The sequence below is a fragment of the Lactuca saligna genome, chromosome 1, assembly GCF_052625555.1.
Source record: "Lactuca saligna cultivar CGN05327 chromosome 1, ASM5262555v1, whole genome shotgun sequence".
Lineage (NCBI taxonomy): Eukaryota > Viridiplantae > Streptophyta > Magnoliopsida > Asterales > Asteraceae > Lactuca > Lactuca saligna.
The window spans coordinates 16986442-17006515 of record NC_136417.1 but is presented as its reverse complement, the minus strand read 5'-3'; the positions used below and the strand labels follow the sequence as shown (position 1 = coordinate 17006515).

The following is a 20074-nucleotide window of genomic DNA, read 5'->3' as shown; positions in this document are numbered from 1 at the left end:
CCAACCAACAAGTCCAGTAGCCATTCAAATCTAAACTCGATATTTTCACTAATCGTGTGTGATCAAGACAAAAAAACAACAAGAATCAATCAGGAATAACAAAAAAAAGTGAACACAAGAACTTTCGTACCTTGGAGATGACACAGAGAATAGAAGGCAGAGAACAGAAGGCAGGAACGTATCCTTTTATTATTAGGTTAAGGGTATTTTCATCAAACTACAACTTTTTATCTTCCTGTGCATTTCTTTCTCTCCAATTCCTCCCATTTTGGGAGGAAAGTTTGGAAGGATACAAATCAACGCAAATTATTTCTCTTCTTTTCTTCTCTTCCAAAAAAAACTAGGAGCACCAAACTTTTCTGTTAAATATTTTCTGCATCCAAGGTCCGTTCCCGACGAACCTTATTTTTACGAAAAGGTGGAGAGAAGCCCTACGCTCCTAACAACACGCCTAAGCCTTAAAGCCTTCCGAATAAAACCCAAAATTCATAAAGAGCTCGAACTGCCACTTTACCGATATACCCTTTGGCTCCAAGACACAATCCAACTCCCGAATCACCTCAATTACATCATCGGTACCTTAATAGGTCTAGATCTCTCTTTTCTAAAGGCCCTAAGCATTATGATAACCTATCCTCAGGCCACAGTCCTGAAATAGGGAAGCAAGTCGGAACAAGGTGTTACATCTTCTTTCATTAAGTGACACTCAGGAGTAGGGTGTTAGGGAATGTTTTATATTATTGACTTCCTTTGATTTTGATTTGGTTTCATATTTTTATTTTTATCCATTTGTTGAATGGAATGCTTAATCAACTTCAGGACTAAATGCGTAATATTAACCAAACCATAAGAATGATTTTTGTAAGTTAAATATACATTATGTATGAATAAAGATATCAGTATGTGTCACATGTTCATTGGCTCCAAACTAAAAAAAATGAAACTTTTAAGAAATAGATTCAACCACCAACCTACACCCATCACTACCTACATCGCCCCCAATTCACACCCATCTCCATCATCACCTTCACGATAATCTCCGCACCTGCTTCATTTTATTTTTCCTCATTTGAAATTAAATAGAGACACACTATCATGTCTTCTACTCCCCTCTCTTACTCTTTCTGGCAATTCCAATGATTTATAGGTTAGAACCCTAAGTAATTGATTTCGATTTGTGGGATTTCATGGATTTGATTTCGATGTGTTTTTTTATTCGGTGATTATGTTTTAACTAAATTCTCTTTGAGTATTTTTTTTAGAGGGTGGTGTATTTTCTGATGGCCGGAGATTATAATTAGAGATGTGGCCGAAGAATATCGTTGGTGTCAGAGAGAGAGAGAGAGAGAGAGAGAGAGAGAGAGAGAGAGAGAGAGAGAGAGAGAGAGAGAGAGAGAGAGAGAGAGAGAGAGAGCCACCGACGTGTAATGTTTAATTATATATCATTTTAAAAAACAAAAAATTCATTAAGTGCATATTTGCAATTTCATATAGATTTAACTAGAAAATTTTAATAGTGTTAATCAAAAGGATTAGTAGTGGGATAATTTTAAAACTAAAAGGACCATCGTTCTGCAATGTTTATTCTAAATAGATCATTCATGCAAAAAAAAAAAAGATTTTATAAAGACCATTTTAGAGAAAAAAAATGAAACTGATCATTTGTAAAATTTTATCTAGTTTGAATTAGCAATAGTTCCTAAAAATATACACATATGTACGTATATTATATTAATTGGGTTTTCAATCATATGAATATATGATCAATTTATTTTAAAATAATAGCATTTTACACCATATTTGTGCCTTAAAACATATTTTATACTTGCAAAAACAGCAACCATGAAAATAAATCTCTTTGGGATTAACTTTAGATTTTAGATTACATAATTATCTACCAAATTGAATTCAAAGAGTATAAGGGTGTTTGAATAGGGAAAAAAAAATAGTTTATAGTTTATTGCTTACTAGGTGTGAGATTCATGTATTACATGGGTTTATTTAAAAAAAAATTAATATGAAAACTTAACAATTTGAAAAATTTGAATTTATAAGAAAAATTTTGAATTATTAAAATTAATGAGGTTTTAATATATTGAATACATAACATATATAAACTATTTCTAATAAATACTTTACATATATATTACCTTACATATTAAATGTGAAATTTTAATTTAATAAAATGAAAAATACAATAAAATAACAAGTGAAAAATAGAAATTTTAAAAATACTAAGAAAATATCATGTGTCCAAATAAAGGAGAAGATGGCATGTCGCAAAAAGTTATTTATTTATTAGGTAGGATTCTCACAGCTATAAGCTAAGTTTAAGTGTTTGGATAGAAAATATTTAAAATCAGTTTATTGTGGTGAGATAAACTAAACAAGCTAATTTTGAAAAGCTTCTCCCTCTTGTTCAAAGCTTATTGCTTATAACCTATTTCTAGTCATTTACTCATATAAATTGTTTTGTTTGTCAAACACTTAAATGTTTATCAGCGTATTGTTTATCTCCATCGTTATAAGCTAATCCAAACACTTTTGCAAAAATTATTTTCTCACACCACTACAAGCTAATAAGCTATAAGGTAATTTATCCAAACACCCTCTATATTTATTATTTTCAATATCTTGAAACGGTTTATAACACTCAAATATCTTATAAAAAAGCCCTTCGGTGAAATCATTATCTTCCTTTCCCCACCATCTCCGACTAATATCTTTGTCCACCGGAAAACACCCGACTCCCACAGGGAAAAAAACACAAAGAAAATGGTAGTCACATTGCGACCAAATCCAGAAAAAACACAAACCCAGTAATCTAAATCAATTACTAGCGGAGAAATTCCCAAAACGAATCTTCTAAAAACATCCACAAATGACCGGATTCAAACATCAAGAAACGACCAGATTCAAACGAACCTGACATGAATATCCAGAAATGGAATGACGGTAGTTAGTGGATGGGGTTGGAGTTTTAAAGACAAATTGGAATCAACTTTTAATAAACGCAAGTAGAAGGCTTTTCACCAAGGAATCAATACAAATCCACATCATGCTATAAGATAATTACTATTCATTAACAAGAATGCAAATGAAAGAAATTTAACCCCATCATTTATTCAAATGACTTATAAATCATTCCAGAAACTTAATCTCAACAACCACGTCTCAAAACACTTTTTTAAGAAGAAAATATAAAACGATGGCATCATGTGACACCACTCACACAACAATAACAATGCGCAAGTACCAAGTAGTCATCAAAACTTGCTTCTTTATTGTAAATAGTCAGTCTACAAAACTCCCCAACATGCAACTTATATCTATTATATACATTTCATGTTAAAAACCTTATTATTCAAACCACCAAACACGTCTACAGTCTCGATCTTCGGATGCATTTCATAGGATTAAAGTGTGAATGTCTCCTACCCGAACCAAATGTAGCAAATGAAGATGAAGATGAAGATGATGACAACTTTAAATCCCAATCCTCCACATTCTTTGGAACACAAACATCAAACAAGATTTGACCAAGAATCCCATGAGCATTAATCATAGGCGGGGCCGACCGTGGGATAAACCGTTCTTTCGGTTCGTCATGAACGGACCCCACATCTCTACCTTCATGGTACTCAACTGAGCCACCTGGCACCACAAAGTGGTCATTCAAATCAAGTGTCACTCTATGGAGGTTCTGGTATTGGTTCGAGCTCAAAACCGCTTCCCTTAAATGGTGCAACGGTTCCGAGGTTGTACTGTTGTGGGCCCCACCGACCCGTTCGGTTCTTCGCGAGTATACGAGTACGGCTTTTGTTAGGAGCTCGGTCACACCCTCCTTGTACTCATCTGGATGGTATCGATAGTGACCTACATAAGTAACACAGATAAGGTTTTTTTCAAAATCTTAGTTATAGAAAACTAAGCGACACAAAACTAAATCTCAGTGGATCGTGGCAATAAGCCAACCAGTAGTAATCTGAGCGACACAGTGCTAAATCTCAATGGATCGTGGCAATAAGCCAACCTGATTACTTAATCTGAGCGACACAGCGCTGAATCTCAGTGGATCGTGGCAATAAGCCAATCAGATTACTTAATTTGAGCGACACAGAGCTAAATCTCAGTGGATCGTGGCAATAAGCCAACCTGTATTACCTACATGAGGGGAGCTACTCCATTTTACGAATTTGACATCGCCACCGAGACTTTGTAATCGTTGAGAAAAGTTGGAGATGATTTGGTAGGGGGCGAGATCGTCGTTTTCTGAGCAAAGTATTAGATATGGTGCTCCGTTTCCCTATATTTTAATTTGAAAATAAGAAATGGAAAAGGGGGTAGAGTGGAAAAAGATAGAAAGGTGAGAAATGAGAACTTACTATGGTTGAGTATAAAGTCTGCCAATATTCTGCACGTTGTGATTCAAATTTGTTAAGAAAGAAAGCATCAAGAGTAGATGAGATACCATTTGCAATCCATGTTGCTATTATGGGAGGATGAGAGAGTTTGAGAATGCTTGGGTGAAGAACAAATCGGGTGCCCAAATCACTTGTGAAATCGACTGGACAAGAATCAAATATGTGTCCAGAGAGACAGTCTCTCACAAGACGATATTCATCCTATCAATGAACACAAAACAAGTTTTCAAACTATTGATTTTTTTTTCCTGGATTTTGCCTGTATATAAACTAATGGCTTGATGGATCATATAAAGAAAATGATACAAAGAAAAAAGGAAGAATAAAGAGCATACCAGATTTCTATGAGGTTCACACTTTGAGTTTGAGTCGATTATCTGTGTACCAAAAAGATTACCACAATTTTATTGGTTAATCATGAGACAATGTTTACTTACTATTGTAATGATCCTCTTGTAATATGATGTTATGAATCTGAAATATATTTACCTGCAAAACTTTATACATGCAAGCTTTGGGGCCACCAGAGAAAGATGCAAAGACAACTGGGCATGGCCTTTTCTTTAGCTCCTTCATAAACAAAACAACAAAAACTTGCATCAAGTTCAAGCCTATAAAAATATTTAATATAACAAACATATCATCATACAAAATGGGAAAAAGAAATTATAAAATTTACCTTAACAAGCTCATTTAGAAGATCCAGTGCCAATGTTGCAGCCTTATCAGGGAAGAACCTGTGAATCATTTGCAACATTTTTCAGCAACTTTTAAAGCTAAAATGACCTAATTGTCTCAATTTTACAAAGTATTTGTTGGACTGATTTTGATACTTAAAATTTGCTTTCAAAATTTTTATTTAGAATACTTTAAAACTCTCAGATGATGGGAGGGTATTTTGATATCCAAATAGTGATATATAGATGGGACAAAAAAGAGTATTAAGTTCCCAGCTGTATGTTATCTCCTAAACCTCAAGAACAAATCAGATTCATCATGCCGAATAACCCAAAAGAATCTCTCAAAAACCGAAAGTCAAAGCTTTAGATGCCCCAAAATGAAGCCAATTGGAAGCAATTCCTTTTCTTTCAAGTAAAAAATAGCCACACTCCATGTAAGAAATTGATAAGATTTGATACTCGTATTAGATTTCAACTTGTTCATCATTTTTTTCAGGAGAAGTATTTCAATTCACGTCGCTTCGAAATAGATAACAAATCCATTGAAGTTAAAAGTCGAAGTGTATAATAATTATGTAACAATCGGAGTACCAAACTAAAACCGCGAATTGGGAATAACATCAGATGAAGATTAGGGTTTATAGAAGATACTAATTAGGATTGGAGAACACATACAGATTGAGAAATTGCGAATGGCAGACAAGGGAATCCCAACCGAGAGAGGAGTAAAGGTCAACATAGTTCTTCAAATGCTTATCTTGACTTGACATCCAAGCGAATACAACCACTATTCCTTTGTTTGGTCCTCTTCTTCTTTCTTCTTCTTTTCTCTCCCCCCAGTAGAATCTGCCCCCAAATCCCCACATTCTCCCCCGTTTTTCCTCTCGATCCCCCTTCAGAAAACAATTTAGAGATAAAATTGAACAATTATACTAGCAAGAAGAGCAGCAGATTACTTAAAGGTACAACTCTGCCGCAGAGAGAGAGAGAGAGAGAGAGAGAGAGAGAGAGAAGGGGGCTTGGAGTTATGAGAGATGATTATTAGTATTTATATTCTAGGTTCTATCTTCTTTGGATGATGATGATGAGTTCTACAAACAAAAGAAAAAGATCGACGCAAAGGTGGATTGGTTAATATTTTAGGATAAATAACATAAATTCTCAAAACTTATTTTTCCGGTTAACTACTATAAATATAAATCGATCCACATAATTACTATATTTTTTCATGTTATAACAAAAAAAAAACCATAAATCATTTTAAAATTTTAAACCATTATAATATTCTATCACTAGGGGTGAAACCCGTATGTTATACGGGTTTGATAAAGCAAAAAAAATAAATATAAAAAGCTTGAGCAAAATTTTATTTAAATTTGAAATTTTAGATTTAAAATTTAAAATTTAAAATTTGAATTTAAAAAGAAACATATTAAATATTATATGAATACTATTATTGTAATTTATCGGTTATTTTCAATTAAGACAGTTATTAATTAAGGTGTAAATATGATTGTTAGTTAATAAAATATTTAAAAAAAATGAGAAAATGACAAATGGAAAAAATATTTAATCAAAATTACCAAAAAATAACATGTATCCAAATTAATGAGAGAGTGACAAGTGACAAAAGTATTTTCATTTATTAAGGAGGATGAATTCACGATATAACAACTAGGTTTTTTTTTATCATGTAGATTCCCCGCTACACATTTGCAAGAGCAATCTAAAAAAATGTTTTATTATTGAAAAGAAAAATATAATTACAAATAAAAATAAATAAGACTATAAATAGGAAAACTATGTAGGGTCTAGCTAAAAGGTTAAACAAATATCTAATAATTTTTTTAAAGAGAGAAATATAATATACTAAAAAACTAACACCTAATTTACTAAAAGATTAAACGAAATATCCGATAAACTTTTTTTAAATGGACAAATCTAATTTATTCATAAACTAACACCTAACTTCACATATGTCCACGACAAAACTTGAACATGCGGTCTCAAATAGGAAGAGCACCACCTGATACAGTTGGGCTAGAAACTTATTATTATACTAACATCTCATCTCAAACTAACAATGCGATAGAAAAAAAAAAAAAAAAAACATTGGGAGTTGCCTTACAAGAAATGAAAACGAGGAGGCTAGTGTGCCTTAATAAACACCCATATACACAAACATCCAATAATCCAACAATACCAACGATGCGTTTGCGGCGACAGGCGACAAAGGCTAGGCGCTCCGGTCAAAGATTGCAAGTCGAACCGTCGATGATGTCGATAGTTTCCCGAACGCACCTCCTTTAAAATTGAGGAAATCATTGATTAAGGAGGCTTCATGTGGAGTCAAAAAGTATTTCAGTTCGTTGAGTTTCCATGACATGCTTAGTATTAGGACGTCCACGTCAATGAAATGTCCTACTTCCGTGTTGAATTTGATGGTTAATTTTTAATCATTGAGAGTTTACTTTACAAGAAACTAAAACGAGAATCACAGTATGCCTTCGTACACACATATCCGCAAGAACCAAAACAATATGCATTCAAGTATCCACAAACAATTTGCATTCAAGCAGGTGTATACCAGGTATCACCCTCCGAACCATAAAAGTCGAACCGACATTTGGCTCGTCATGTCGAGGAACGAAGTTCCACCTAAACAAACAAGGTCAGTGTGAACGTTAAGCCCTAGCAACGAGTAGCATAGACAACGATCCTATCAGGTCGTATTCTACTTAAGCCTCATGTCAGCTCATAAACAACTAATTGATAAGATTAATGACCTCTCCTTAGTACCGATTTTGTACATTTGGTAACACGAACATTAATGGTTATTAGACCATTCTTTGTGCTATACAAACCAAATCACCATTTCCTGAGGAAGGCTGATATAAAGGTGGCCTCGACAGATCAGCAAAGGTACACAAACACGAAACCATTATTCTATTACGATTAGTCGATTACGAACTTCGTACGCTACATTTTAACTTTATCATCGGAGCGTTCTACTAGACCTTCCCTCCCCCCCCCCCCCCCCCCCCCTCGCGGTGAACGACTTACTTATGTGTGTTGCTACTCAGGTTCGGCGGTCGCACACATTCATTACATTAAGTATCAGCAGAGCTAAAATATAAAATCTGAGGCGCATCAAGCAACAACAAACAATTTGCATATCAACAGCAATATTAAACAATATGTATCACAAGCGGCGACAAACAATCTGCATCTAAGCAGTGATACCAAACAATCTGCATCGCAACGGCCAAAACCAAGACAAATATGCATAATAATAGCCAAAATTAAAAATTTTGTTAGGTGCATTTAATGCATCTCTTTACACACCTTTTATCCGATATTTGCATCATAATTAGTGTAATTCATTTCATTTATATGCATTTTGAGAAAATACATGATACTCGGGTGAACAACCTTATTTTCACGTTTATATGGTGATTAGAAGGTTGAACCGCACTTTGAAAGGCGAAAGGAAGCTTAGGTGAAAGTTTCGAATCAATCGTACGAGAAACAAAACAAAAAAAAAAAAAAAAAATATCTAGTTGGTACTTGTATCCATAGTACGTGAGGTGTGTGAGAATTTGTCTTGTAAGAAGAACACGAGTCATGTTAACCAGATGCAGAGTTTGATTTGGAGGTTGTACATATAAATAAAGAAGTTTCACACAACTTTGATTTCTCAAAAGAACTTATTGTGATATATATTTTCATATAAATAATTGTTTAATATGATTTGTTTAGATAAAATATGATTTTTGTTTAACTGTATTTATATGATAGGTTCTGATGAGATGTTTAGAAGATTATTGCAAAAAAAATAAAATTGTTAAATGAATTGTGATTGAGATGAACCGGTATGAATTTGAAAGTCATCAAATCACACGTTTACTACTGGTATAGGATAGAATAGGGAAAATGACTCTTGAGGGTAATTAACTTTTGCGTTTGTACTCATTTGGTCCCTTTTTTTTTTTTTTGTATTCAATATATCATTGAACTTGTTGTTGGTGTTTACCATAGCCCTTTTGACCGGCTTTTGACCTGTGATAGCCGGTCAAAGGGTTATGGTGAACACAAACAACAAGTTCGATGGTATATTGAGTACAAAAAAAAGGAAAGGGACCAAATGAGAACAAACGCAACAGTTGGTTACCCTCCTGATTCATTTTCCCTTTACTCATTTACAACAAATCTCACATCATATCCTACTGATATTAATGACTTTATGAGATTCATTTTTGCTTCTCTTCAAAACATAACCTACGAAAGGACATTATTCATACATGTACAACTTTGTAATGCACTTAAATATTTATTAGGGGAATCTTGACTAAGCAGACGCATTTCATGACTACATTTACATTTTCAATCAAATGATTTATCGTATCATGGATTCTAGACAAGTCTACAAACAAGTGGAACCACAAGTGCTATGATTTTTGAGTTTACTTAGCTTTAAGATCGAACTCATGGGATAAGATGTTGGATAAGGTGTCTAAGTTCATAACTTATTTGATATATACTTGATCCGACTCGGCATGGTCCATTTGGGTTGCACTTCACCCGAACTATTTATGGATAATTTTATGAGAGTTATACACATATGATTATTAATATATTATAAGTTATAATATATTAATATGAAGTCATGTTATTTAATTAGTCTTAGTCTTAAATTAATTATGAATTAATTTAGAGATTAAAAAGAAGACTAATTAGATTGTGGGCTATTGGTTTTATATGGTGTGGGCTAACACTCATTTGTTAATGGGCTAGGCTTGTATGGAAGTCCATGGATGATCCATGGAGCTTTTAACCCATGGATCCTTGGAAAAGGAAATGTCATGGGTTATTAGGGTTTCACCCTAACCATGCACACTATATAAGCATGCTTATGTAGCATGAAATAGCCACTAGTGTGTGTGTTTGTGTGTGGCTGAAATTATAGTGTGTATACACTCTCTCAAAGTTTTCCAAGTGTTTGTGGTGATTTGTGATTCCATTTGAGGCATTCACACTATTGGTGCTTGGCCCTCAAACTCCTTAAGAATCAAACTCATCAAAAAGGTACGTAATCTCATCTAATTCTTTTATGTTTAAAAGTACCCCATGCCATGTTAGATAGGTTATGAACCTTGGAAAATTATTATTTTTCATGTATTTAGACAAACATAGATCCAAGGTTTATTAGGATTGCATGCACACTTAGGAAGTGTTAGATTGCTCAAAACCCAACATAAGATACAACATCAATATGTACAATATTATGGTGATGTGTCTACAAAAGCAGCATGATATTGTACATATTGATGTTGTATCTTATCCCATGAGTTCGATCTTAAAGCTAAGTAAACTCAAAAATCACAACACTTGTAATTCCACTCGTTTGTAGACTTATCTAGAATCCATGATACGATAAATCATTTGATTGCAAATGTAAATGTAGTCATGAAATGCGCCTACTTAGTCAAGATTCCCCTAATAAATATTCAAGTGCATTACAAAGTTGTACATGCATGAATAATGTCCTTTCGTGAGTTATGTTTTGAAGAGAAGCAAGAATGAATATCATAAAGTCATTAATATCAGTAGGAGATGATGTGGGATTTGTTGTAAATGAGTAAAGGAAAAATGAATCAGGAGGGTAACCAACTCTTGCGTTTGTTCTCATTTGGTCTCTTTCCTTTTTTTTGTACTCAATATACCATCGAACTTGTTGTTTGTGTTCACCATAACCCTTTGACCGGCTATCACAGGTCAAAAGTCGGTCAAAAGGGCTATGGTAAACACCAACAACAAGTTCGATGGTATATTGAATACAAAAAAAAAAGTGACCAAATGAGTACAAACGCAAAAGTTAATTACCCTCAAGAGTCATTTTCCCGATAGAATAAAATTACAACTTTATTTCTCTGATATTCCAAGATGAGAAAGATCGTTGTTGTACATACGGAGCTTCAGTTCATTGGAAGTTGGTGCCATTTTTATCAAAGTTTGAACAAGTGGAACCCACGACATATAATATTGTAAGAAAATTAAAATGCCTCAACATAAGCATAAAAACTGGAAAACCTGATGTAACATGGGGTAAATCGAATAAAAATCGAGAGTTCAGTGTGTAACTTAGCGTGATCAGAACTTCAGTGATTGAATCGAGTCAAATCAAGACTTCAATGGTCATTTAAATCAAAACTCATTTTTAAATTAAAACGTGAAAGAATTAATACCTAACTACTATCCATGAATGCATATCTACATCCTAATAATAACACTAATCACCCATCAATTACAACTAGAACTTAATGGCCTCCCTCTATTGATAACACTAATTACTATCCAACAAAAAAGTAAATGTAAGAGAGCATTTACCATTGGATGATCGTGATTACCTATTAGTGCCTGTGTAAATTTAATATTTGATTCATAAGTAGCCAGCCAAAGGAACCAGTTTGACATGGTCTTCATACGAACAACAAGCCGACAACATATTTTAAAATCTTAATAAACCAGATGATTTTTAAAACTTTTATATATATGTACAACTTAAAAGGGCAAATTGTGTCATTTTCTGAAGTACCAAAAACGATTAACGGATAACATTGCAAGAAATTGAGAATTAACGGATTAAATGTATAAATATTGTGTGTGTGAAAGAGGGAAAGAGACGAGAGAAAAAAAAATTGGTATGTTTAAAGCGAATTTTTGAAATCTTTTATAAGTTTTTAGTTTTTTTTTAACATGAAGTAGAAAAAACTGTTCAAGATTACAAGTTTAAAACTTTTTTTTTAAATAAAAAAAATCTTGTAATTGAAAAGCTATTTTGAGTAGGTTTCAAGAGTTTTAGTTTTTTTCTTTTAACAGCTAATACACATACTCGTTAAATTCTAATCTTTTTGAGGACTTTAAAAAACAAACAATATTTTTTATCAAGAGATGGAAAAAGACCAAAGATATTTTATCTTTTCCAAAACAAACACTACCTAAATATTCTTTCTTTTAGAAAGAAAAACTCATACACCCATTAATCCCACTCCATACCATTTCTCACATCAACAAAACAATGACTGTATTGATGATGTTTTTGTAACTTATACTTTTTACTTTTTCAAAATCTTCTATTAAAAAAAATGTTGTTTTAAATTACACAAGTATCTAGCTAAAAATTAGGTCATAAATGGAACAAAGTTGCCATCTAGATAATTTGTATAATTATAACATTATTACTTTGAGCATAATGAATCGTTAGCTGGTGTTCATCCTTTTCAGGAAGTGCACATGTAGATAGTTAATATAAGTATTCAATGTCTAAATTCGGTCAAAATTAATGATGAAGGGAAAGTCTTAATCTGACCTAACCAGCACTCATGACAATTCTTAGTCTTTCCATTTGTTTGTCATAACACATTGAACATGATCTCAAATTCATCCGCTGCAAACAAATCATTAGGTAGACATACCATTGAATGAAATGATAACCAACTCATGGTCCCCTATCATGCCCACAAGATGACCTATTCTTTTTCCATGATTGTAGTACTTATATGAAAATGCCACAAACAAACCTTTAACTCAATTCATGTGTATCAAACCTAACCATTACATCATCTTTCATATCACAAATTCCTACCTCCCAACAATTCCGCTCAAAATGCAACCCCCAATAAATGATGACACCTAAATTAATCGTATACAGACACACTTTTCTGTGTTAGGACAGTATGGGTCAGCTCAGGGGTTGCAACCCTCAAATGGTTGTTGATCTTTATGATGCAATCCTTTTGGTTGCATTTTCAACTGATCCCATAGTACTTCAGCCATTGCAATGGCAATTTTGACAACTTTTGTGGCTGCATCTTTCTCATAGACACAAAAGTATGAGAGCTGCATTTTTAATTGTGTAAATATAAACAACATATTATATACCTGTTTAAGATTGATCGACTGAAGATATCCATTGACAACAATCACACTGTAATCAGTTAAGGCTGTTGAAGCAAAATCTTCAATCAAACTCTTCTTGGATCCAAAACCATACAGTAGAAGACCAAAACCATATCTGTAAGAGTTGAAAAAAGAAAAAAAATAATAAATATTCATTAAACCTTCATAAGTTAAGAGAACGCACACTAGTGACTAGAATACGGATTCTATGGGAATGTGCATACCTCAACTCAAAAACCCAGTCATTGTACAGACTTTTGTAACTATTTATCAATGAGGCAATCTCTTTCTCGTGCTTTGGTTAAATGTTCGAGACCTCAGCTCTAAGATCCTGCAATCACATAGTACTTATTATGTGCCCCATCTTAGGGGTTGTTATTCGATTTTTGGATGTAAAATTACTTATTCAATCCTATGTATATGTATCGATTACGAAAACAGCTTAAGTTTTATAACAAGTACTTTTAACACGAGAATCCATATCAATTTCGCAATTGAGGAAGTACACGGTTTGTTATCAAACATCAAACGCCTCCATCCAGATAAGAAAATTCATTGTACTTTGGATGATGATTTTTCTTTATCAAATAAACATTCCCAAATGCATAAATTCATGACCTCGTTAAATTCGATACAAAATCCATATAGGTTTTTCACTAACTACTTTTAGGTCTGACACCAAAAAGCATAATGTGGTTTTTGTGCGAAGGAATAAGTGCATTATCACACCTAAGAAGATGAAGTGATTTAAGGAGATTAAATAACATGTTCATCAACAAAATCAATTTCGGAGAGCTTACGGGCTGATTTCTTCCCCGACTTTCCAGACTGTTTTGCTAAGAAATAGTTTCTTGAAAATCCAAACTCATCGATATCGATATCGATTTCCTCCATCTTGACGAAAAAACCAGTTTCTCCTATGAGAAAAAATGATCAAGCCGCAGAGAAGCTGTGCCCTAGTTATACTTCGTTTCCCGCCATTTTTCCACTTGAGGCGATGATGCCCGGGGTTTTGCCATTTTGATTCCTCAAACCCGGTCCCATAGAATAACCTTAATCCAATCAAACCGGATTTTTATATTATGAGCCCAACTACGGAATTGTTTGTAACCGGAATGATCGTTTCTAAACTTTAGATATCAAAATCGCCCCACATACATAGGCACTAATTTTGGACCAACAATTTTGAATCAGTTTTATTTATTTATTTGATTATTATTATTATTTTTTAAATATATCAATATGCAGTTTTCATCACCGACAATTTTGGAATGTTGAATTTTGGACAAGTTTTGATTCCAAATGAGACCGGGTGGTTCCAGTGCTTAACGGTAGAAAATGTGTTGCTTTTTTGTATTTCTCCAAATTATAATAAGCAGTGACGCATGACACAAGCACACCCCTAGTGTATACACAAAATGTGGTACTAAAATGGTTTATGGTTTTGCCTTAATATATTTATATGCTATTTGAATTTACTATGATGTATCAATCTAGTTTCTACACAAAATATGAGTTTGTTAACCTAACCTGACGTTCCAATGGGCTAGCGAGGAAAGCGAATCCATTTTGTTGAAAAAAACTCACCTGACGTTCCAAGACGACATGTTAAGGCTTTTTAAATTCTTACATGTTTGTGATGCTCTAAAAAAAGTATCAAGTGGAGGTCCGTTATAGCAAAGGACAAAATGTCCAAGCCTTCAAAAAGAAGCAAAACGTCTTTGCATTCGACCTCACAAAAAATATCATCAGCTCCTTACATCGGTGTCAATCTTAATAATGAAAATTACGACATTGAAGAAATACAACTGCCTCCTCATCCCATGAGAAGGGACAAAGCCAAACGAAATGTTCAAATTCGTCTGTGGGTACCCAGCGATCAAACCGATTCGATAAAATGGTGTTGCAAATTGCACAATTAAATACGACTTTAGAGAAGCATGTGATCGGAACCTGCCGACTCATGGAATTGACATTGTTACTACAAATTTATAACTTTTTCTAGTTTTCATTTGTGTAGTTTAAATTTAACGTTATTTTCTATGTTTAGTTTTTATTTATGTGATTTTCAATCTTATGGTTAATGAAAACTTAAGTTTTATTTTAATTAATATTCATGTTTTTCTATTATAAGTAAAATAAATGTAACATTTTTTAATTTAAAAAAAAAAAATACATGACATGGATGACAAATCACACCTTACTCGTAACAAAAAAAAAAAAAAAAAAAAAGGCAAGAATGTCAAAATAATAAGAACCAAAGTAAACAATCTACAAAACTCTATAACATACACTCTTATGTAGATGTAGATTTCACGTTAAAACCCCAGATTTGAAATCCATCACAGTCTCGATCTCTGGACGCATTGTATAGGATTGGAGTGTGAATGTCTCATGCCTAAAGATATTGGTTCCCCTAAATGGTGTAGCATTTCTGAGGAGGTCGAACAATTGGATGGCCCACTACCATGTTCAGTTTTTTGTGAGTAAATAGATACAGCTTTTGTTAGGAGCTCGGTCACAGCATCTTTGTACTCTTCCGGATGATATCGATAGTGACCTGCAAGAGCATGATACATTTCTGAGTGGCGTAGGGTTGAATCTCAGTGGATCGTAATAACTTGATAAAAAGTAAAAACCCGTGCAAATACAACCAAACAAATAATTATGTTGAGAAAACTACAAGTATTACCTACATGAGCGGAGCTACTCCACTTTAGGAATTTGACATTGCCACCAAGGCTTTGTAATCGTTGAGCAAAGTCGGAGATGGTTTGGTAAGGGGCAATATCGTCGTTTTCTGAGCAAAGTATTAGATATGGTGCTCCAATTTCCTACAATTTATTTTGAAAAATAAGAAATGGAAAAAGGGGTTGATTGGTAAGAAATAGGAACTTACTATAGTTGAATACAAAGTCTGCCAATATTCTGTGCGTTGGGATTCCCATCTCTCAGGGCATAAAGCATCTAGGCCCGATAAGATACCATTTGCAATCCATGTTAATATTATAGGAGGATGTGAGACTTTAAGAACGCTTGGGTGAAGAACAAATCGGGTGGCCAAATCTTTTACGAAATCGATAGGACATGAGTCATATATATGTCCGGAGATACACTTTCTAATGAGTTGATACTCCTTCACCATAAAAAAATCAAACATTTTTTCATATTAACAACCGATGACAAATTTAATAAAAAAAAACACTTATCCTGTCATCATTTTATCAGATTGTATTAGTTAGCTCATTATACTTTTTTATAAGTTAAAAAAACACATTTTCCCGGATTTACCGCGACAAGGGCCTTTTTCAAAACTGAGTAACTAGGAAGATGATGAAAATAAAATATTGTGTTTTTTGTATGTTGTCTTTCAAAAACTCATGGCTTTGATCAATCATATTAAAAACGTGATACAAAGGAAATAATAAGAATAAAGACCATACCAGATTTCCTTGAGTATCACACTTTGAGTCGAGTATCTGTAGCAAGAAGATGTCAAGTAAATCATCACCAAGAAGCCTTCCTTTGTGAAAGGGTTAAATACCATAAAGACAAATGTTATACAAACTATTTCGAATACCTTGGTCCAGGTTTTATAAGTCAAGTCAGCTTTGTCTTATGTTTTTATTTGAAACAATTACTTAAAAGTTAACATGAGTCACTGGACTACACCATGCTATACGTTTCCTCATTTTTCAAATGATCCGAGATCATAGATGCTTGTTATTGCTAAGAGACCGATGCAAATCGTAATGAAATGTCTCAAGAAACAGTTTCATCTAATCTTATTAGATAATCGTGAGTACTTGGAGCCTAGATCTGTTTCTAGTTGGCCTTTTCGATTGCTATCGTCCAACACCGAATTGGAAGATGAACGAAAACTATAGATCTCGGTTTTTGATGTTGAACCACTGTCAATGATTGCAATTTCAACTCTCAGGTTGATAGCTGATACGATGATTAGTTGTGGTTACGGAAAAGAGTGAATCGAAAGTTATAAGATCATACGAAAACCAGCAATTGATGAAGCTCTATTTCATCTCGGAATCCAACGTTACTGTTCTTCTCACGTCAACAAGTCGAAGACAGTTTTGATGATGATGGAGTTGTAAAATTCGATTCAATAGAATTCGATTTCAATTATGTGGCTAGAAATCACAGTTAGGGTTGGTAAAGAAGATGAATTGGGTGGATCTTAATTTTGACTATTTGGTTGAGACCTGATATATATCATGTACCAAAAACATCTATATTTTATGCCCTCATAAACCACCACAAAAAAAAAAAAAAAAAAAACAAAAAACAAAAAAACAAAAAAAGATTTGAGATGGACAAATTAGAAATAGACTGTAGGACTAATGTGTTCATGGAATACGCAAAAAGATTTTGCCATGATAAATTTGAATAAAATATTGCTAAGCTGGTTAAAATTTCTGGTTTTACCGGTTTTCACCGGTTCACGCGAATACCGGTTTTTTGGTCTTTAAGAACCGGATCCGGAACCGGTTCCCGGTTATACCGGTCAAACCAGATTAAGTCGTTTCCCTATTAAATTGATTAAATATAAAAATGCACCTTGCCCATCATAACTAATTCTTTGTAAAAAAAAATGATATACACAAATACACGGAATATTTACCTGCAAAACTTTGTACATACAAGTTAGGGGGCCACCAGAGAAAGACGCAAAGACAACCGGGCATGGAATTTCTTTTAGCTCCTTCATATACAAAATTTTGTATAAATATATTTTATCATACAAAAAGAAATCATAACTAATCAAGAAAAGGAAATGCAAACAGTGAATATTTCCGAATTTTGTGATATTGTCTACAAACTCAAGGAGGATATAATTAGCCATAGAACATAGGCACAACAATGGTCAGAAGTTATGAAACTTACCTTAATAAGCTCATTTAGAAGGTCCAATGCCAAAGGAATAACCTTATCAGGGAAGAACCTGTGATACAATCAATTGCAAGTTTGCAACATCTTTTAGAATCACTCGAAAACGAAAAGTCAAACCTTTAGATGGAAGCAATTCCTTTCAATAAAAAATAGCTCCATGACTTGATATAAAAAAATTTGCGACTTGTAAGATTTGAATAGATTTCAATTTTTAATCATATTTTCTCCCGAAAAGTCTTCCAATTCAAGTCAACAAATGGAAATCAATTCGATTGATGTCAAAAGTCAAAGTGTAAATTATGTAACAATTGGAGTAGTGATTAAAAGCATCTCCAATGATAAAATTATGATACGACCGGAGATTATTCTTTCCACTAAACTAAAACTCCAAATCGGTAATAACAGCAGATGATATGATATGATATGAAGAATAGAGTTTATAAAAGAAACTAGTGAATGAGGGTTGGAGAATGGAGAACACATACATATTAAGAAATTGGGAATGGCATACAAGGGAATCCCAACCATGAGAGGAGTAAAGATGAACATGTTTCTTCAAATTCTTCTCTTCACTTGACATCCATGCGAATACAACCACTATTCCTCTTCTTCTTTCTTCTTCTCTTCCTCTTCGCTTCCCCCAGTAGAATCTTCCCCCAAATCCCCGCATTCTCCCTCTTCAGAAAATAAGTTTACAGATAAAATTGCACAATCATACTACCAAAGGAACGAGAGAGAGAGAGAGAGAGAGAGAGAGAGAGAGAGAGAGATGATTGTTAATATTTAGGTTACTCCTCCTGTATATCTTCCCTACGGAAATAGTGTAGGTTTCTACTGTATGATGATGATTCCTGATGATGATGAATTGTATATATAAAGAAGGAAAATGTTGAGGTTGATGCGACGATTTCTATAGGATGACGATGAGTTCTAGATATAAAATATATAAATAACGTCACGAGTTCTAGATATAGAAAAAGCAAAAAAGGGTAAATTTCTTTGGCACTACATCACAAGTTCACAACACCTTTTGACTCTTTGTACATCATAATCAACGCTCCACTTAGTTATTGGAGTATTGGATATAATATATAAATATTATTAGTTTTCATTTACTGTTGCTAGTTTTGTTGAAGCTTCAAATCCATCTTACATTTAAATTATTTTTATTTTATACCCGTATGGCGTATACATTTACTTTTTGTTTTAACCAAAGTTGTTAAAAATAATAAGAAATACATGTATGACGTCTATAAAACCAAAATCCTAGTTATCTTCTCACCGATTTGAATTGTTTTTTATTGATTCATTAACTGTATTTCACAGTTAATAAAATAATATGAAATTACAATTTCCCGTTGCACGTTGTGGTGTCAATTGTGTCAATTATGAATTTAAATAGTACAAAGTAAGTTGTCATATGTTGAATGATAGTTTTTGTTTCTAGAAGTAACTAAAAATAAGCATAAAAACGTTAAAAAAAAATTACATCGGCAGACTCGAATTTGTTATGACAAGTAATTGTTTTTTTTTTAATTAATGAACAAAATTTCCAAATTTACACAAAACATTACTACTTCGAATTTATACCGATACATACATAAAATAAACATGTAAAAAATAGTTTTTTTTAAGTTAACAAATGAATGTCATTAAAGAAAATTATAATATATATATATATATATATATATATATATATATATATATATATATATATATATATATATATATATATATATATATATATATATTACGTAGGATAAACACGAAAATTGAGGGATCAAAGTTATATTTTACAAGTTCAGAGTTAAATGAGTTAAAATGTCATTTTAAAAAATAAAATGTTTAAAATATTATTTTACAAAGTAGAAGGGTGCAAATTATCAAAAACATTATATACTTTTTTAATAAGATAAAATATATAATGAAATTGTATTTTATATAAAAGAAAATATAAATGAGTTAAAAGTTTAGAGTTACTTTGTTCTTAAGTTTTTTTTTCTAACCGCAAACTTGTAAACTACTCATTAATTTCATATATATTCATGACGGGACTAAAACTTTCGACCTCGGTGAGGAAAGACAATATCTGATACTCTTGGG

The 20074-nt window shown here is 32.9% G+C and overlaps 2 protein-coding genes and 1 long non-coding RNA gene across 4 annotated transcripts; all 3 read right to left on the bottom strand.

Moving 5' to 3' along the window:
* Window positions 1-3260: 3260 nt before the first annotated feature.
* LOC145024329 (peptidase, S9A/B/C family, catalytic domain protein (Protein of unknown function DUF829, transmembrane 53)) lies at window positions 3261-6182 on the bottom strand. The gene is made up of 7 exons (XM_078976758.1): window positions 5780-6182; window positions 5104-5161; window positions 4914-4994; window positions 4760-4801; window positions 4386-4625; window positions 4165-4306; window positions 3261-3876 (listed from the first exon to the last, which is right to left on the bottom strand). The coding sequence occupies exons 1-7, from the start codon at window positions 5968-5970 to the stop codon at window positions 3383-3385; spliced, it is 1248 nt and encodes a 415-aa protein (XP_078832884.1). The 5' UTR covers window positions 5971-6182; the 3' UTR covers window positions 3261-3382.
* A 6484-nt stretch (window positions 6183-12666) lies between these two features.
* On the bottom strand, window positions 12667-14053 carry LOC145048461 (uncharacterized). The gene is made up of 3 exons (XR_013682878.1): window positions 13864-14053; window positions 13288-13394; window positions 12667-13178 (listed from the first exon to the last, which is right to left on the bottom strand). It is a non-coding gene; the product is annotated as an uncharacterized LOC145048461 (long non-coding RNA).
* Window positions 14054-15197: 1144 nt separating this feature from the next.
* Window positions 15198-18882, bottom strand: LOC145024055 (uncharacterized). Of its 2 annotated transcripts, none has more exons than XM_078976752.1 (7): window positions 18457-18871; window positions 17966-18023; window positions 17703-17783; window positions 16507-16542; window positions 15963-16199; window positions 15756-15897; window positions 15198-15623 (listed from the first exon to the last, which is right to left on the bottom strand). In XM_078976752.1, the coding sequence occupies exons 1-7, from the start codon at window positions 18639-18641 to the stop codon at window positions 15406-15408; spliced, it is 957 nt and encodes a 318-aa protein (XP_078832878.1). In that variant the 5' UTR covers window positions 18642-18871; the 3' UTR covers window positions 15198-15405. The 2 variants fall into 2 exon arrangements, with proteins under 2 accessions (XP_078832878.1, XP_078832879.1); XM_078976753.1 differs by having other exon boundaries at window positions 15445-15623; window positions 15760-15897; window positions 18457-18882.
* Window positions 18883-20074: the final 1192 nt, after the last annotated feature.

Bases quoted from the DNA above. Each gene is read 5' to 3' on its own strand.
- LOC145024329 (XM_078976758.1), bottom strand. From the start codon at position 5,970: ATGTGGGGATTTGGGGGCAGATTCTACTGGGGGGAGAGAAAAGAAGAA. The intron at 4,626-4,759 runs GTATGCTCTTTA...GTTCATTGATAG, and splicing joins GTGAACCTCATAGAAATCTG to GATGAATATCGTCTTGTGAG. The intron at 4,307-4,385 runs GTAAGTTCTCAT...ATTAAAATATAG, and splicing joins AGACTTTATACTCAACCATA to GGAAACGGAGCACCATATCT.
- LOC145024055 (XM_078976752.1), bottom strand. From the start codon at position 18,641: ATGCGGGGATTTGGGGGAAGATTCTACTGGGGGAAGCGAAGAGGAAGA. The intron at 18,024-18,456 runs GTATGTGTTCTC...ATTGTATCACAG, and splicing joins CATTCCCAATTTCTTAATAT to GTTCTTCCCTGATAAGGTTA. The intron at 15,898-15,962 runs GTAAGTTCCTAT...AATAAATTGTAG, and splicing joins AGACTTTGTATTCAACTATA to GAAATTGGAGCACCATATCT.